The sequence below is a fragment of the Balaenoptera borealis genome (genome assembly GCF_965194805.1).
Source record: "Balaenoptera borealis genome assembly, chromosome: 19".
Taxonomy (NCBI): Eukaryota; Metazoa; Chordata; class Mammalia; order Artiodactyla; family Balaenopteridae; genus Balaenoptera; species Balaenoptera borealis.
In genome coordinates this window covers 48677426-48690275 of record NC_138878.1, presented here as the reverse complement: position 1 = coordinate 48690275, position 12850 = coordinate 48677426, and the positions used below count along the sequence as shown (strand labels likewise).

The 12850-nt window shown below is 42.9% G+C and overlaps 1 protein-coding gene and 1 long non-coding RNA gene across 8 annotated transcripts in view; both read right to left on the bottom strand.

The window, feature by feature from the left end:
- ZNF536 (zinc finger protein 536) overlaps window positions 1-12850 on the bottom strand; it is a 424854-nt gene that overhangs the window by 60975 nt on the left and 351029 nt on the right. Inside the window, exon 7 of one of the 7 annotated variants that reach the window (XM_082369433.1) lies at window positions 7022-7061. The exons of 5 other annotated variants lie outside the window; for them this stretch is intronic. In XM_082369433.1, the coding sequence (XP_082225559.1) occupies window positions 7048-7061 (14 nt within the window). In that variant the 3' untranslated portion in view covers window positions 7022-7047. Of the gene's footprint in view, window positions 1-1824; window positions 7062-12850 lie in introns of those variants that run through there. One more of the 7 variants, XM_082369432.1, reaches the window with a different exon arrangement.
- The window catches only part of LOC309617321, a 465615-nt gene that overhangs the window by 224347 nt on the left and 228418 nt on the right, over window positions 1-12850 (bottom strand). The gene's annotated exons all lie outside the window — the stretch shown is intronic.

Genomic DNA, 12850 nt, shown 5'->3' with positions numbered 1-12850 from the left:
TTATTTTCAAAAGGAGATCCTCTCTTTGAAATCTGAAAATGCAGCATCTTTGCAGAAACTGGAGAGTTGATAACATTCCGAGGAAATTTTCTTTTTTGGTCTGCAAAGGAGGTTGGCAGGCAACATTTTAATTAAAACTGGTCATTTGTGAATCACAGTTAAGAATAAAATGGGTGCTATACGCTTATCCTCTTTTTTTTTTTTTTTTTTTTTTTTTTAACTCAGAGCATTCTATTTTGTTTAGAAATCACACCTGCCACTTTGTTTTCCCCCAGCTTTTGCTTGCTGAAAGAGTTAAGTATCAGGAGAAGAGCAGCCGGGCAAACATTAGGGCCTGAGAGGTGAAGTCAACCCTCCTTTCAGTATCTAAGAGGTACAGCACCAAACTCGCCCTTTAGAGATGCTGCAAAGTGGGGTGGTCCCTAAGGAAGAACACATGGCAAAGTTCCATCCCCGGCTCTGAGAAACACAGGTGCCTCCCTCACCTGGGACCAGAGCAATACTACCTGCTGTGTTCTCAGAGGGAGGGTAGACTCTAGCCCTCCCGGTGTCCTACGCCCGACACCGTGAGGGTCCTGTACCTGCCATCTCCTGACCTAGTCCAGGGCTCCTCCCTTTATATGGAACAGCTGTTGGTAAGGCTTTCTCAGAAAACAGATGTCTTTTGGAGAATTTAAAGCTCTGAGTTGGAGGCCAGATTCTGACTGTACTTTGAAATATGTCTGCCTCGATCATTATGCAGTCATTCACATATATTTTAGACATCAATATTGTCTTGAAATATTCTCAAGTTCTCAGTGCTATTTATATGCTTCTATCCTTTCCTTTGCTTCTGCTCTGATGGTATGCTCCAGCTTCCCAGAGTCACTGAGTGCCCACACATCATTTTAATAAATACTTTTTATCGGGGAGGGGTTTGCTATTTTATCCTAAAGGATTTATCGCTGAATTGAACAGACACCAACATTCTTAGGAAGTCTACCAACCTTCATAACCTGTTTGAACAGAGAATTTGCCAGTTTCAGTATTTTTTAAGATGAAACAATGTCATGTGTTTGCCTCTTTCTGTAGATAGCAGGTTTTACCTATAACAAAAGAAAGATTATAAAGATGCCAACTTACAGCGTGGGAGAAAAGAACTGTCCTTGTTTATTTACAGAAATGCTAATTCAGCTAAAATCTGAGATTATGATATAATGTGAGTCCGCAGGTGAAAAAAAAACTCAAGCAAAGTGAGAACAAACATACAGATATTTTCAGGACTTAAAGAGCAACACGAAGAGGGTGGGAAAATTGCAGAAACGTTTCAACACTTTGAGTATTAAACCAAGTTTAGGGAAATCTTTATGGGACCCTCAGAACTTCACATCATAAGCCAAGTCCAGCCAATTAGAGTCAATGACTATGTTCCTACTTGAAAACGGGGTCAGGGCTCTATTCCCTAAAACTAATCTATTGATGATCATCCTGTCCTTGTGTGTAGATCCCTTTGAAGTATTTTTGCAATAGCCTCTAGGTGGTGCTAACACTGCATAGCTTCAGCTTTTCGGCACAATGAAAACATTAATTTGCTATGAGATAATTTTTGACGTAAATGTAAAATGGTGCCCATTCGAACTCAGTAATGAAGCATGGTGCATTTCTGCAGCTCCTAATTTGACTAGTTAAATGACTCCATTACGTGTCTAACAGACAGAAGCAAATAATTTCTGGTCAGTTGATGTTCACTTATCCGTATCATTTTGCCCTGAAAATAAAGTCTCTAATCTACAATTCCTTTGTCTTAGTTTCTTTTTTCTTTTCTTCCTTTTTTTTTTTTCCCCCTTTGGTTAAGATTATTAAACAAGTATACTTAAATAATTTAGATTAAACCAGTACAAACTAACAATTAAAACATCAGAGCACGTGGACAAATCAAATATTCGTAATAGGGGAGGCGGATAACTGGATAGCCCTCCTAAACGACTCCAAACTTTGCCCCATCCCTAGGTCTAGGGGGTTAGGATGGCTTTTGAGCCTCAAAAGAGCAAGTGTCTATCCTTCAAGTCCATTGTCCTTCTGTGGCCAAAAGGAGACTGCTGTCTGTTCTCTTCCCCTTTTCACTTAGCCACATAACTTTGAGGATGTTTGGAAAATTTTCAGGAGGATGCATCTCACTGTATCAAAAAATGCTGTTTTAATAAATATCAAGTGATGAATAATTTTGCCCAAAGGGGAAAAAATGGTTAATATTGAATCTTAATGTTCCTCATCTAAATGCTTTTTTCTTCCTGCTAAAAACAAGTTTAGAATTAAAGCGTATCAGTTTACACATATTGCATGCATATTAGCGAGACACAGCTGTGTATGTCCCCCTCTTAAGAGCCATATGATTAAGTTATGGGATATCATATAATCCAAACCCTTTTTCTATTGGTCACCTTTCACAGACAAAAGCTTTTTAGTTTTAGGTCTATTAAATGACAGAATGTCCGATTCTGTAAATGTGCAAGTAATTATTATGAAGCACCTGTGTCTCTTATTTTCGCTTACAAAGTCCATCTATAAATTGCTTTTGGAACGGCACTCAGGGGCTGACACAGGACGGCGCACCCTGTCGGGAGGCAGCTGTCTGTTGCTCAGTGAGGTGGGTGGATCAAGGGTCTGGGTCCCCTGTCTCTGGATCTTGGTGAACTATAGATTCACAGACCCAGGCCACCCCGTCCCATAACCCCAAGGCAAAGGGACAGTGACCCCTTTCGATGGAGAAACAATGGTAGGGGTGAAGAAGAAACCCCAAAGTTTTGGGGGTGTCCCTGCCCATCTACTTTTCATTGCTGCATCTGGGCAAGATCCTCAACCAGTCTGCACCACACAATCAGTTTTTTAAAAAGACATTTGAACTAAAAAAAAAAAAAAAAGTTTAAATGATCTTCATTTTTTCCCCAAAGTAGCATGTTATTTGACTCAATTAAATGCAGTTTTTAAAAACTGGCTCGAGTGTGTGTATACACAGCCTTTATTAAGCTTTTAAAATTTCAAATCCCTCTGTGTGTGCAAATTACAGCCATTTGCATGACGAGGGACACAGGACATGGGCGGTGTGCCTTTTGACATACAACAATGTCAAAAGGACTATTGATGACTCATACCTACTTTGTTGAAATTTTTGACTGATGGTGTTTCTGCAACTTGATTCAGGCCTGTAGCCTGCCCTGGAGGGCACAGACCTCACGCCTCTGCTTCCCCTGCCCGACGGGACCCACGATAGCCATCAGTGCCAGGCTCTTTGGTGTTATGTAGGTCGAGCGGCCCCTGGGTTTACAGGAGGATTTGGCCTTCTGATTTGGTGTAGAATTTACAACCTGAGAGCGATGTTTCAGTGTGCAGATCTGGGTTGTATGTGCTGTAAAAGGAAACGAGGTCAAGCTAGGAGAGAATAAGTGCATCTGAAGAGGCTTCCCCAGTCCTCAGCTCAGAGGTGTGAAACCCCTCCCTGTGGCCACCCCTTCACAGGGGCACCTGCTGGCACCAGTGCCTGAAAGCCACCGGGTGTGCACCCTTCACGGGGCAGTGCTTTAGTCTGTGTCCCTTTAGCCTGTGTCCCAGAGGCCTAGAAGGAAGCAGATTCCATGAGGTGAGTCCACAATACAGCCTGGGAGTGAGGGAGCCCCAGAAGCACATCCGTCAGGTACGGGGGAAGCCAGCAGCACTGCTCAGGGTGCAAGGAAAGGAGAACCTCCAGGCTGAAGCTGACTCGGGAGGGAAGATTTCCAAAATGACACGTGGGAAAATTTACAACCCCCTAAAAGCTCTAGGTTCCTCTTGTACTGGTTGTCAGGGGGGCCTCCAGACGTCACGCTTCCCCTAGAACAGCTGAGGGCATCAAAAACAGTTTAACTACCGAAGGGTCGGCACTCCCTGCCCCAAATTACAAGTTAGTGATGCTATCAGCCCTTAGAAAGGGAAATGATGACTTCTGAGTTGGGGGTTTAGCAAGGTAGTGCTGGAACTGAATTTACAATGCTTTTCCTAAAGATGTTAGGAGGCACAGCACAGAGCATAGTTTATTGAAATAAGCGGTGACAACCGCTAAGGAAAATGAAAAATAGACGGTTTGCCTTCATGTCCATAAAGGGAAGGCGAGAGCAGATGCCAGCAGCAGACAAGCATTTCCCAAGGAGAGGAAAACATTTCCGAAGGAAATCAGCATCACAGCAGAACAGGTGAGAAAGAAATTAGAGTGTCTGAAGACTGATAACTCTGGGACCAGATGGGAACCATCTTAGAATTTGTGCAAGGGGAGGCAAGGAAACAGGGGAACGATTAGCAAAATACCTTTTAAAAATACCCTGGGAAACTGGAGAAGCAGCAGTGGACGAGAGCCCTTATGCAACACCTATATTTAATAACGACTCTGAGGGAGATCTAGGAAATTAAACACCAGTAAGCTTGACTTGAGCGGTGGGGAAGATATTGGAAACACTAATCAGGGACAAAATAGGGAAAGTTATGATTTAATTAAAGATATTCAGCATGGATTCACAAAAGGGAGATCATACGTAACAAAACTAATAGAATATTTTGAAAAAGTAACAAAAAGGAATTGAAGAGGGAAACCAGGGGTATAATTTACTGGGACTTTAAGAAAGCTTTTGATGCACTGCCTCACAAAAGGCTAATCTCCAGCGGTGGGGAGTTTGGGTATGAGTGTGGTGGCGGGTGGAGAATGAATGAAGAATTGTCTGGACCGAGGGTACTTGTGAGCATTACCATGAAGAGATTAGGATAAAGGGAGGAGACTGACTGCTGGAATTTCCCGAGATCTGAATTTTTTTAATTAATTTTTTTTAACATAGCGCATCAGCAGCCTTGCTTAGGAAATGTGTCCAAATGTGATGAATTCCTCCTGCAGGTATAGTATCGAAGGGCAGGTGCCAGTTCGTGCTATAAGGACAACAGCATTGGGAAGGATTTTGCTGAAATTTGGGGAATACATGACCGTTCCTAAATACGATAATACTGTTTGTGACCAACAAGGGGGCGTAGCCACTAACTGCCCTGTGAATAATGAACACAAATAAAGATGGAGGCTATGATATGACTAAGGAGCCGAAGCCCTGTGATCTGGACGGCTCGACAGCAGCGCCCCCTGATGGCCACAGACACAGCTTCACAGGCACACACACACCTCCACTGGCCGGCGCCCACACACCCACACCCACACTCACACATTACACAGGGACACTCTAACACACCCCGTGCCTTGCAAAGATGCACACGTTCGCGCAACACATACCTCTACACACCTTCACAAACACACTACGGGTACACACACAGTTGTGAACATGCATGCACATGCTCAGGCATATCCTGAGACTGTTCTGCACAAGTAGGTGGAAATGGCAAGTGTAAAAAGAAGAACTTAACTCTTTTCCACCTGGAAATACTGGGAGGTACATTGGGAAAAAAGGCCCCCTTGGTCACATTACAGTAATAATAGATGCCACGGGAATGAAAGGAGAAGCAGAGGGACCAGGAGACACAAAAAGACCTTTGTTACTACAAGCCAAACCAGATCTGAGTACCTTCTCTGACGAAATATCGAGGGACACGGGACTCAGGAACGATAATGACAGAAATCCCCAAAGGGGCCCAACTCTCGCCCTCAGAGAAGAGCTGAAGACGTGGTAGCAGGAGGCGGAAGAAGATGGTGACCCAGATCTGGGACCTGCTGTCCTCAGAACTCTGACCTGAGTCTGACCCAGGGAAGAACCAGGCTGGGCAAAGTCCTGGGGAACTCTCCAAAACTGTCTTAGTATTTGCCAAACAAATGCTTCTTCATTCTTGAGAACACAAAAATAATACTAAGGATCAGAGCAATGACCAATAGTCAGAACTATGCGTATTTATGGGAAGCTCCCCATCTGAGCGGGATGCAGCCACCGACACACAACGTTCATCTACAGGGTTGGGGTTAAAATTCCCTCCCTACTTATAAAGTTACGACCAGCCTATGGAGAAGATATAGCTATAGACATAGATTCTAACATGTGAGTGTTAGAATAATTTGAACCTCATTTACCTTTTCCATCATTCATTGATATTAAAATGTGACTTGGATAGTATCCAAATTTAAAAGGTCATTTAGGATGGAAAGTTGCAAAATGAAGGATACATGTCTTCCTCATTAATAATAACAATATTGCCCAATGGTCATCTCCTGCAATGCAAAGGGGCAAAGCATTCATTCAAAAATCAGATTTTAAAAAGAAGTGTCCACTGTAACTTCCCTCTCCATTTTTGTAATTCTAACCCTGGAGATGTCCATGTCTTAAATCCAATAGTTATGAATTAATATTCAGAGACTACAAAATAAGGATGAAAGACAGAAGGAAATTTTTTTTTAAAAAAAGAACATAACAGAATTGCAACCTGCCCTGTTTTGGCATCAGGGGCCCTCTGCCAACATGGCCCAGAGATAACCGACGTGAACAAGCATTCCTTGTCCAGATAAAACTGGAACACAGGACTGGCTTAGGACCTGTGGCTCCACTGCCATGTAATTGTCATTTCTGCAGCTCTCTCCACCCTACGAAGACTTTTATAACTCTTGCGCATTATAAGGGAAAAGGCATAAACAGAAACCAAAAAAATACTTGTCTTAAAATTGTCTTTAAATCCTTCAATATTTCATTCAAAGCAAATTTGGGGATTTCTACTATGTCTTCTAAAGCTAGAAAATCCTTCTTACACCCTGGAGCCTATTCAAGTATGGTCTAGGGCAGTATCTGCAGGGGCCAACTCTTAAAGGGAGCAAAAAGTTAACTGGGGGAGCTCTAAGTCCCCCCGATCAGATCCGCATTCTCCACCCCAAAGCGACTCTAAATAGATCTATGAGCTACATGAAAACTCACCTCGCACCTCCCACTTTCACATAACTGTTCCCCGAAGGCCCCCTTCCAGAAATCCCTGTGCTGTCCATGACAGCACCCCAGAGGAGAAAAAGGCTTTCGAAGGAAAACAAAGGGTTAAAAAGTACCTGTCAGGAATGTCCCTTGAAATCAGTCATTGAGAATCATCTGTCAGTAAGACAAAATTAATTACTACATGTAAAGTGAAGAAATCAATGTAAATTAAACACTGTATAAAAGTTTAGGACACCTTGATTGTTAAATAATTACTGTTACACATGTGAATTTTCAACAAGCCCTAGCAGGGACATGGCTCATGGGACTCTTTCCAAATCTTCCCAAAGTTGAGTTTAGGTCTTGGGGTTTTCTACCACTTCTACTTCCAGTTAGGTTTGGAGGTTTGGACAATGCCCCAGCAAACACAGTAACTTGCAAAGTTCAGTAACATTTTAGCAGTTTTCGGCATTCAAGGCTGGTGAGAAGGACACAACCTCAGTTGAAAGGTTAGACCCGTGAACTCAGCAGAAGAAGCGCCCACCTCGCCACAGGGTCCCCAAGAACTTGGGAAATTACCATGCTACCCAGTGCAAATATTTCATTAATTTATGTAAAGCTGGCTTTATTTATGAAATCAAGTCAGTTATTAGAAATATTTTGAACATGATCATGATTTAAGATGTATCTTTTGCACTTTGTTGAATTTCTAAGACCCAACTCCATGGCTTCTTGGTGTTGACATGAAAGGGTAAAAGAAAACCCCAGGGCTGAGGCTACTGTAAATCACAGGCCTCAGTTGTGTCCCTTAGGGAGCTGGATAGTGTACCCTGCAGCTCCTCCTCTCCCATTCTGGCAAAGAGATACAGTCTACAGACGCTTGATCCCCCACGGAAGGAGTCAAAGAAGGCATTTGCTGGCTCATCTGCCTCACCCTCAGACAAAGCCCTCTGCATCACCAGCTCAAACCAGACTGGAACAGTCTGCAGCACAAGTTTTCTTTCTGAGTGGGATCTAATCTGTTGTCAGAGTTGAACCCCCTGCAGGAACTTGTGATGACCAAGGTTTCCTTCGGAAACTTCAGCCCCACTTCTGGATCATTCGGCTTTCCCCTTGTACTGGGAGCTCAGGGCTCTCAGAGCTGAGTTTTCCCTAGTCTCCCTGACCTTCTAGCCACCTAATACCTGTCAGTCTCCTCCAAACCTGTGGGGCACTTCCTTCTCAATTTGCTGGTCCTGGGAGTGATTCCATTATCGTAGGGACTCAACTGACAGCCAGAGGTAGAGGGCAGGCTGCCATCCCTCAGGGGCTGATCCAATAGAAGAACTTTCCCCCTCCAAGACCCACAAACCCCATGGCTGAAATGGACCCTGAGCGACCTCCAAGTATACTTTGCAAAAACCAATATACAAAAATAAAAAATTTACAATATATAATTTGTAAAATTAAGGAGCTGAAGATTACTTAGGAAAGGACGATTTGCATTGCAAACGAACTTTCTGATTTATAGAGTCACCACGGGGTTCCTTATATGAGTCACCAATCTAAAATAGGATTCAGCTCACAGTGCGTCTAAAAGGGGATTCAGTTGCCAAAATTCAATTTACACACCATATCAGCAACAGCCCCCATCAGTACAGTCATTGGAAGAGTGAGGTACTCCAGCAGATGTGATTTTACTTTCTTCTCAAAAGGTTTTCCTGCACGCGTATCTTCACTCTCATCACACTGGCCTTCCTTTGGTTTACTAATGTTACCCTTAACCCTTGGCAATCGGGGTCCCTTTCCACTCACAGCTCGGGGCTCTCTAGGGGCGCCCCACCTTCAGCCAGACATTGGGTCTCTGCCACAAGAAGCTGCCCAAGTCCTCCTGCCTTGCACCGTGTCTGATATTTGGGGTGAAGTGACTGCCCATTTGAGGAGTATATTCAAGGCTTAAAATAAGTTAAAGAGCACAAAAATATTCTATTATTTGATGCAGTAACTCCATTTCTAGTAATCTGCTCTAGAAAAATAATCTAAAGTGTGAGGGCACAGGGGGATTAAGAGGGGCTACCTTTATGTCCAAAGACATTCCCTGCATTATATCTGTAAAACTAAAAAAACAGGAAACAACCTAAATATTCAACAATAGGAGAAATGACTATAAAATCCCAAATAGGATATTTTATTACAACCATAACTTTGTACATTCAAAGAGTTTTAATAATTTGAGAAAATGTTCATATTACACGTATATATTACATAAAAGTCCTGGCTGCTTACGTAAGTCCGTACAAAGTCATATGTACGTTATGATTATAATTACGTAAAAGATAGCACAGGAAGAAACCAGAAAGGAAATAAACCCAAACTGTGGCAGTCTTCATGTAGTGAGAAATGGCTGGGAATGTTTTCTCCTATTTTTCAATATCGGACAAGAAAAAAGTAAAGGTTGCTCTTATTTCTAGAAAACACAAGTTGATTTCTTTTTTAAAAAAGGAAAACATATCAGGTTAAAAGCAGTGAATTAAAAGTAAGTTTCAATTAACTTTGATATTTATTGTTAAAAACAAAAATTTCTATTAATGTCAAAGATCTTAGTTCACCCGCATCATAAAATCCTTTATTTAAATATTTTATACTTGAAATATCATTATGCCCTAGGTGTGGGCAGGTCGCAGCTGCCAATGCAGAGGTAACTAACCCAGACTGAAGCTGGGACAGGAGCTGCACGTACATGGGAACGTGTGCAGCCTCACAGGATGGTAAGTTTCCCAGAACTCTGCTTCTGTGCTCCTGATAGGGTCGTGGTACCCGACCTATGCAGGTGAACAACATGCCCTCAGTGGCAGGGCTGTGAATGACGTCATCCTGTCTCTCCCACATGGCCTAGCACAGGGTCTGGTACAAAGCAATATCTCAACAAACGCTACATAAGGAATGAGTGTCCTTTGAGTGTGCCTCCTGCTGTCTTGCCCAGAATAACTACCAAGTCTGCCACTTCTCTATGTTCTCAAGTGGAGGCCCTGCACAGAGATGGAGATTTGGGAGTCACTGAGGAATGCCAGGTCAGGAAGCCTCCCTGCCATGCAAGTGGGTAAGGCGGAGCAGGTGGGAAGCTCTTGGGCTGAGAACAAAGACAGACTGGGTTTGGATCTTGTCCCTCCCTGACTCTTCCTAGGAATAAACTCATTATGCCTCAATTTGCCAATCCTTAGAACTGGGAAAAATAATCTTATTCCCTAGGGATTTGGGTGTGCTGAATCAGAGGGAGAGAAATAAGTCTGTTTTTAAAGGCTCAGCAGTACTGATTGCCAAACAGAAAAAAAAAAAAAAATCTGGTTTCTGTTTATTAAGATGTTATTTTACTTCGACTTCTGGCTATGGCAAAAGGCTTGTATCAAATCAACGGTCCCAACAAGAACAAATAGAAAAAACTGCATCATAAAATTGTGTGTGTGTGTGTGTGTAAATTATTTTAAGGCATAAGAAAGTTATGCAAGAAGCCAGGACTTGAGGGGCCCAGATTCTAGCAAGAAGGGAGCAGGAGAGCTGGGCCTGGTTTTGGCATTTCTTTTCCCCTTGAGGCAGTTGTGTATTTACAAGTGGCAGCTGAGACACTGGGAAGCTACCCAGAGCTTTCCAAGGGACCAAAGAGACAAAAATTAGAATCCAGGGCCTGGCAAGGTGGAAGGTACCAGTAAATACCCAATGCTTTCAGTTATGACTCCTGCAGGGACACACTTAGAAGAAAGGGCAGATAGAAAATAAACAAACCCAATTTCTGATTGGCTTAAGGTGATCTTCCCCAGGACTAATGGCCTTCTGGAAACAAAAGTAAATCTTCCCTAGAAGGATGCAACATCATCTACAGCTGTGCTGTCCAATATGGTAGTCACAAGCCACAAGTGGCTTTTGAGCACTTGGGATGTGACTCTGTCAGAACTAAGATGTGCTGTGAGTATAAAATACTGGATTTCCAAGACTTAGTACAAAAAAATCAAAAAATATCTCATAAATATTTTTATATTGGTTACATTTTCAAATGATTATATTTTTGACAACTAATGTTAAATAAAATATATCTTGTTTCTTTGTATTTCTTTAATGTGACTACTGTAAAATTTAAAATTACATATATGTGGCTCACATTCTATTCCTATTTGGCAGTGCTGCTCTAGAGGCTAAAATTTTCTAAAAGTTTTAAACACAATATTTGATATTTAATAAAAAATTACCAGGCAGGGGCTTCCCTTGTGGCGCAGTGGTTGGGAATCCACCTGCCAATGCAGGGGACATGGGTTCGAGCCTTGGTCTGGGAAGATCCCACATGCCGCGGAGCAGCTAGGTCCGCACGCCATGACTACTGAGCCTGCGCTCTGGAGCCCGCGAGCCACGGTGACTGAAGCCTGTGTGCCTGGAGCCCGTGCTCCACAACTAGAGAGGCCACGTCAGTGAGAGGCCCGCACACCACAACGGAGAGTATCCCCCGCTCACCACAAGTAGAGGAAGCCTGCGCGCAGCAACAAAGACCCAACGCAGCCCAAAATAAACAAAATAAAAATTAATTAATTAAAAATAAATTACCAGGCACACCATGAAATAAGATCAAATGAACAAAAATAGGGATTAAAAAATGAGACAACAGGTAATAGAAATAGACCCACCGAAGCTACAGCTATGGAATTAAAGAGAGACTTTACAGACTTTAAAATAACAGTAATTAATATAGTTAAGAAAACAGATGACAAGGTGAAGAATTTTGGCAGAAAATTGGAATCTATAAAAGAAATGAAGTGAAAATTTTAGAATTAAAAATACACTATCTAAAATTAAAAGCTAGGTAGGTTGTTTTGACATACCTGAAGAAAGAATTCGTTAACTGGAAGAAGATTCCAATCGTTAAGTACGCCGGTGTGCCCTGCTCTTGACCCTAAAGATATTTAAGTTTTGCACTTGTGCTAGTCTGGCTCATGGCTACCTTCCAACTCCCTCAGGAGCCCGCAAGATCTCCTTCTCAGAGGGTCAGAGAGCTGAGCGATACTGGATACCACGACCCTAAACGCCGTCATGACAGGTGTAGGAGACATGCTAAAACAAACAGAGGTCTGGGTCAGGGTCCAGGCCCTAGAGAGGACCAGCCACACCGGCCAGGACTTTCAGGCCTTCCATCAAGTTTAGCCTTGATATTCCCCAGACATCAGGAGCAGCATGAACAGACAGGATAGCCCTACAGCCCCACAAGGTTTTCTGACTGGAACATTCCGGGAAGAGACTTCAGGGCTTGGCTGGGCCACTTCTGGGTGGTCCATGAGGAAGCCACCGGATGTTTATGCTGTTCTGTGATGTCCTAAACATCCAGCAGAAAAGCGAAGGACAGAGGGAAGAAGCCTTCCATTCTGTCCACACAGCACTGGCCTTGCACAGAACCTTTGGAAATACCTTGCTGCCTTGTTTAACCCTCACCACAAAGAAAGACACAACTTTCCTCAGAAAAGCAGTTTGAGAGGTTACAAGCTTCATCAATTTTAAATACCAGAAGGTCACTGAAAGTGGAAACTAATAAGCTGCTCTCACCAAGCATCTGAAGGAGAAAAGGGCCTGAGATTCTAGAAGGGATTTGACTTTGGATTCTAAGAAGAGTTTCTTGATAATCAAGTGAGCATGATGTTAAAATATGCATTTCTGTTGCTGTTTAGATGGAAACTCCAAAAGGCTACCCACAAAACAAAAGGGATAAACACTTGTTTTATCCAAAGTGAGATGTCAACTGGCAAGGAAGTGTCCAAGCTCCCATACCAGCCCCAAAATTGAGGCTCTAGGAGGGTTGACTTTGAAAAGGCAGAGATCTGCACAGTAGAGCAGTTCTTTGGGGCATGTTGCTGGTACGGTCTGGTCATCAGCCCTCCTTCCATGGGGAAGGGACAGGGGCTGCTTCCTCCCCTTCAAGCTTAGTGAATGGAACCTCAAAGTGAGCCTGT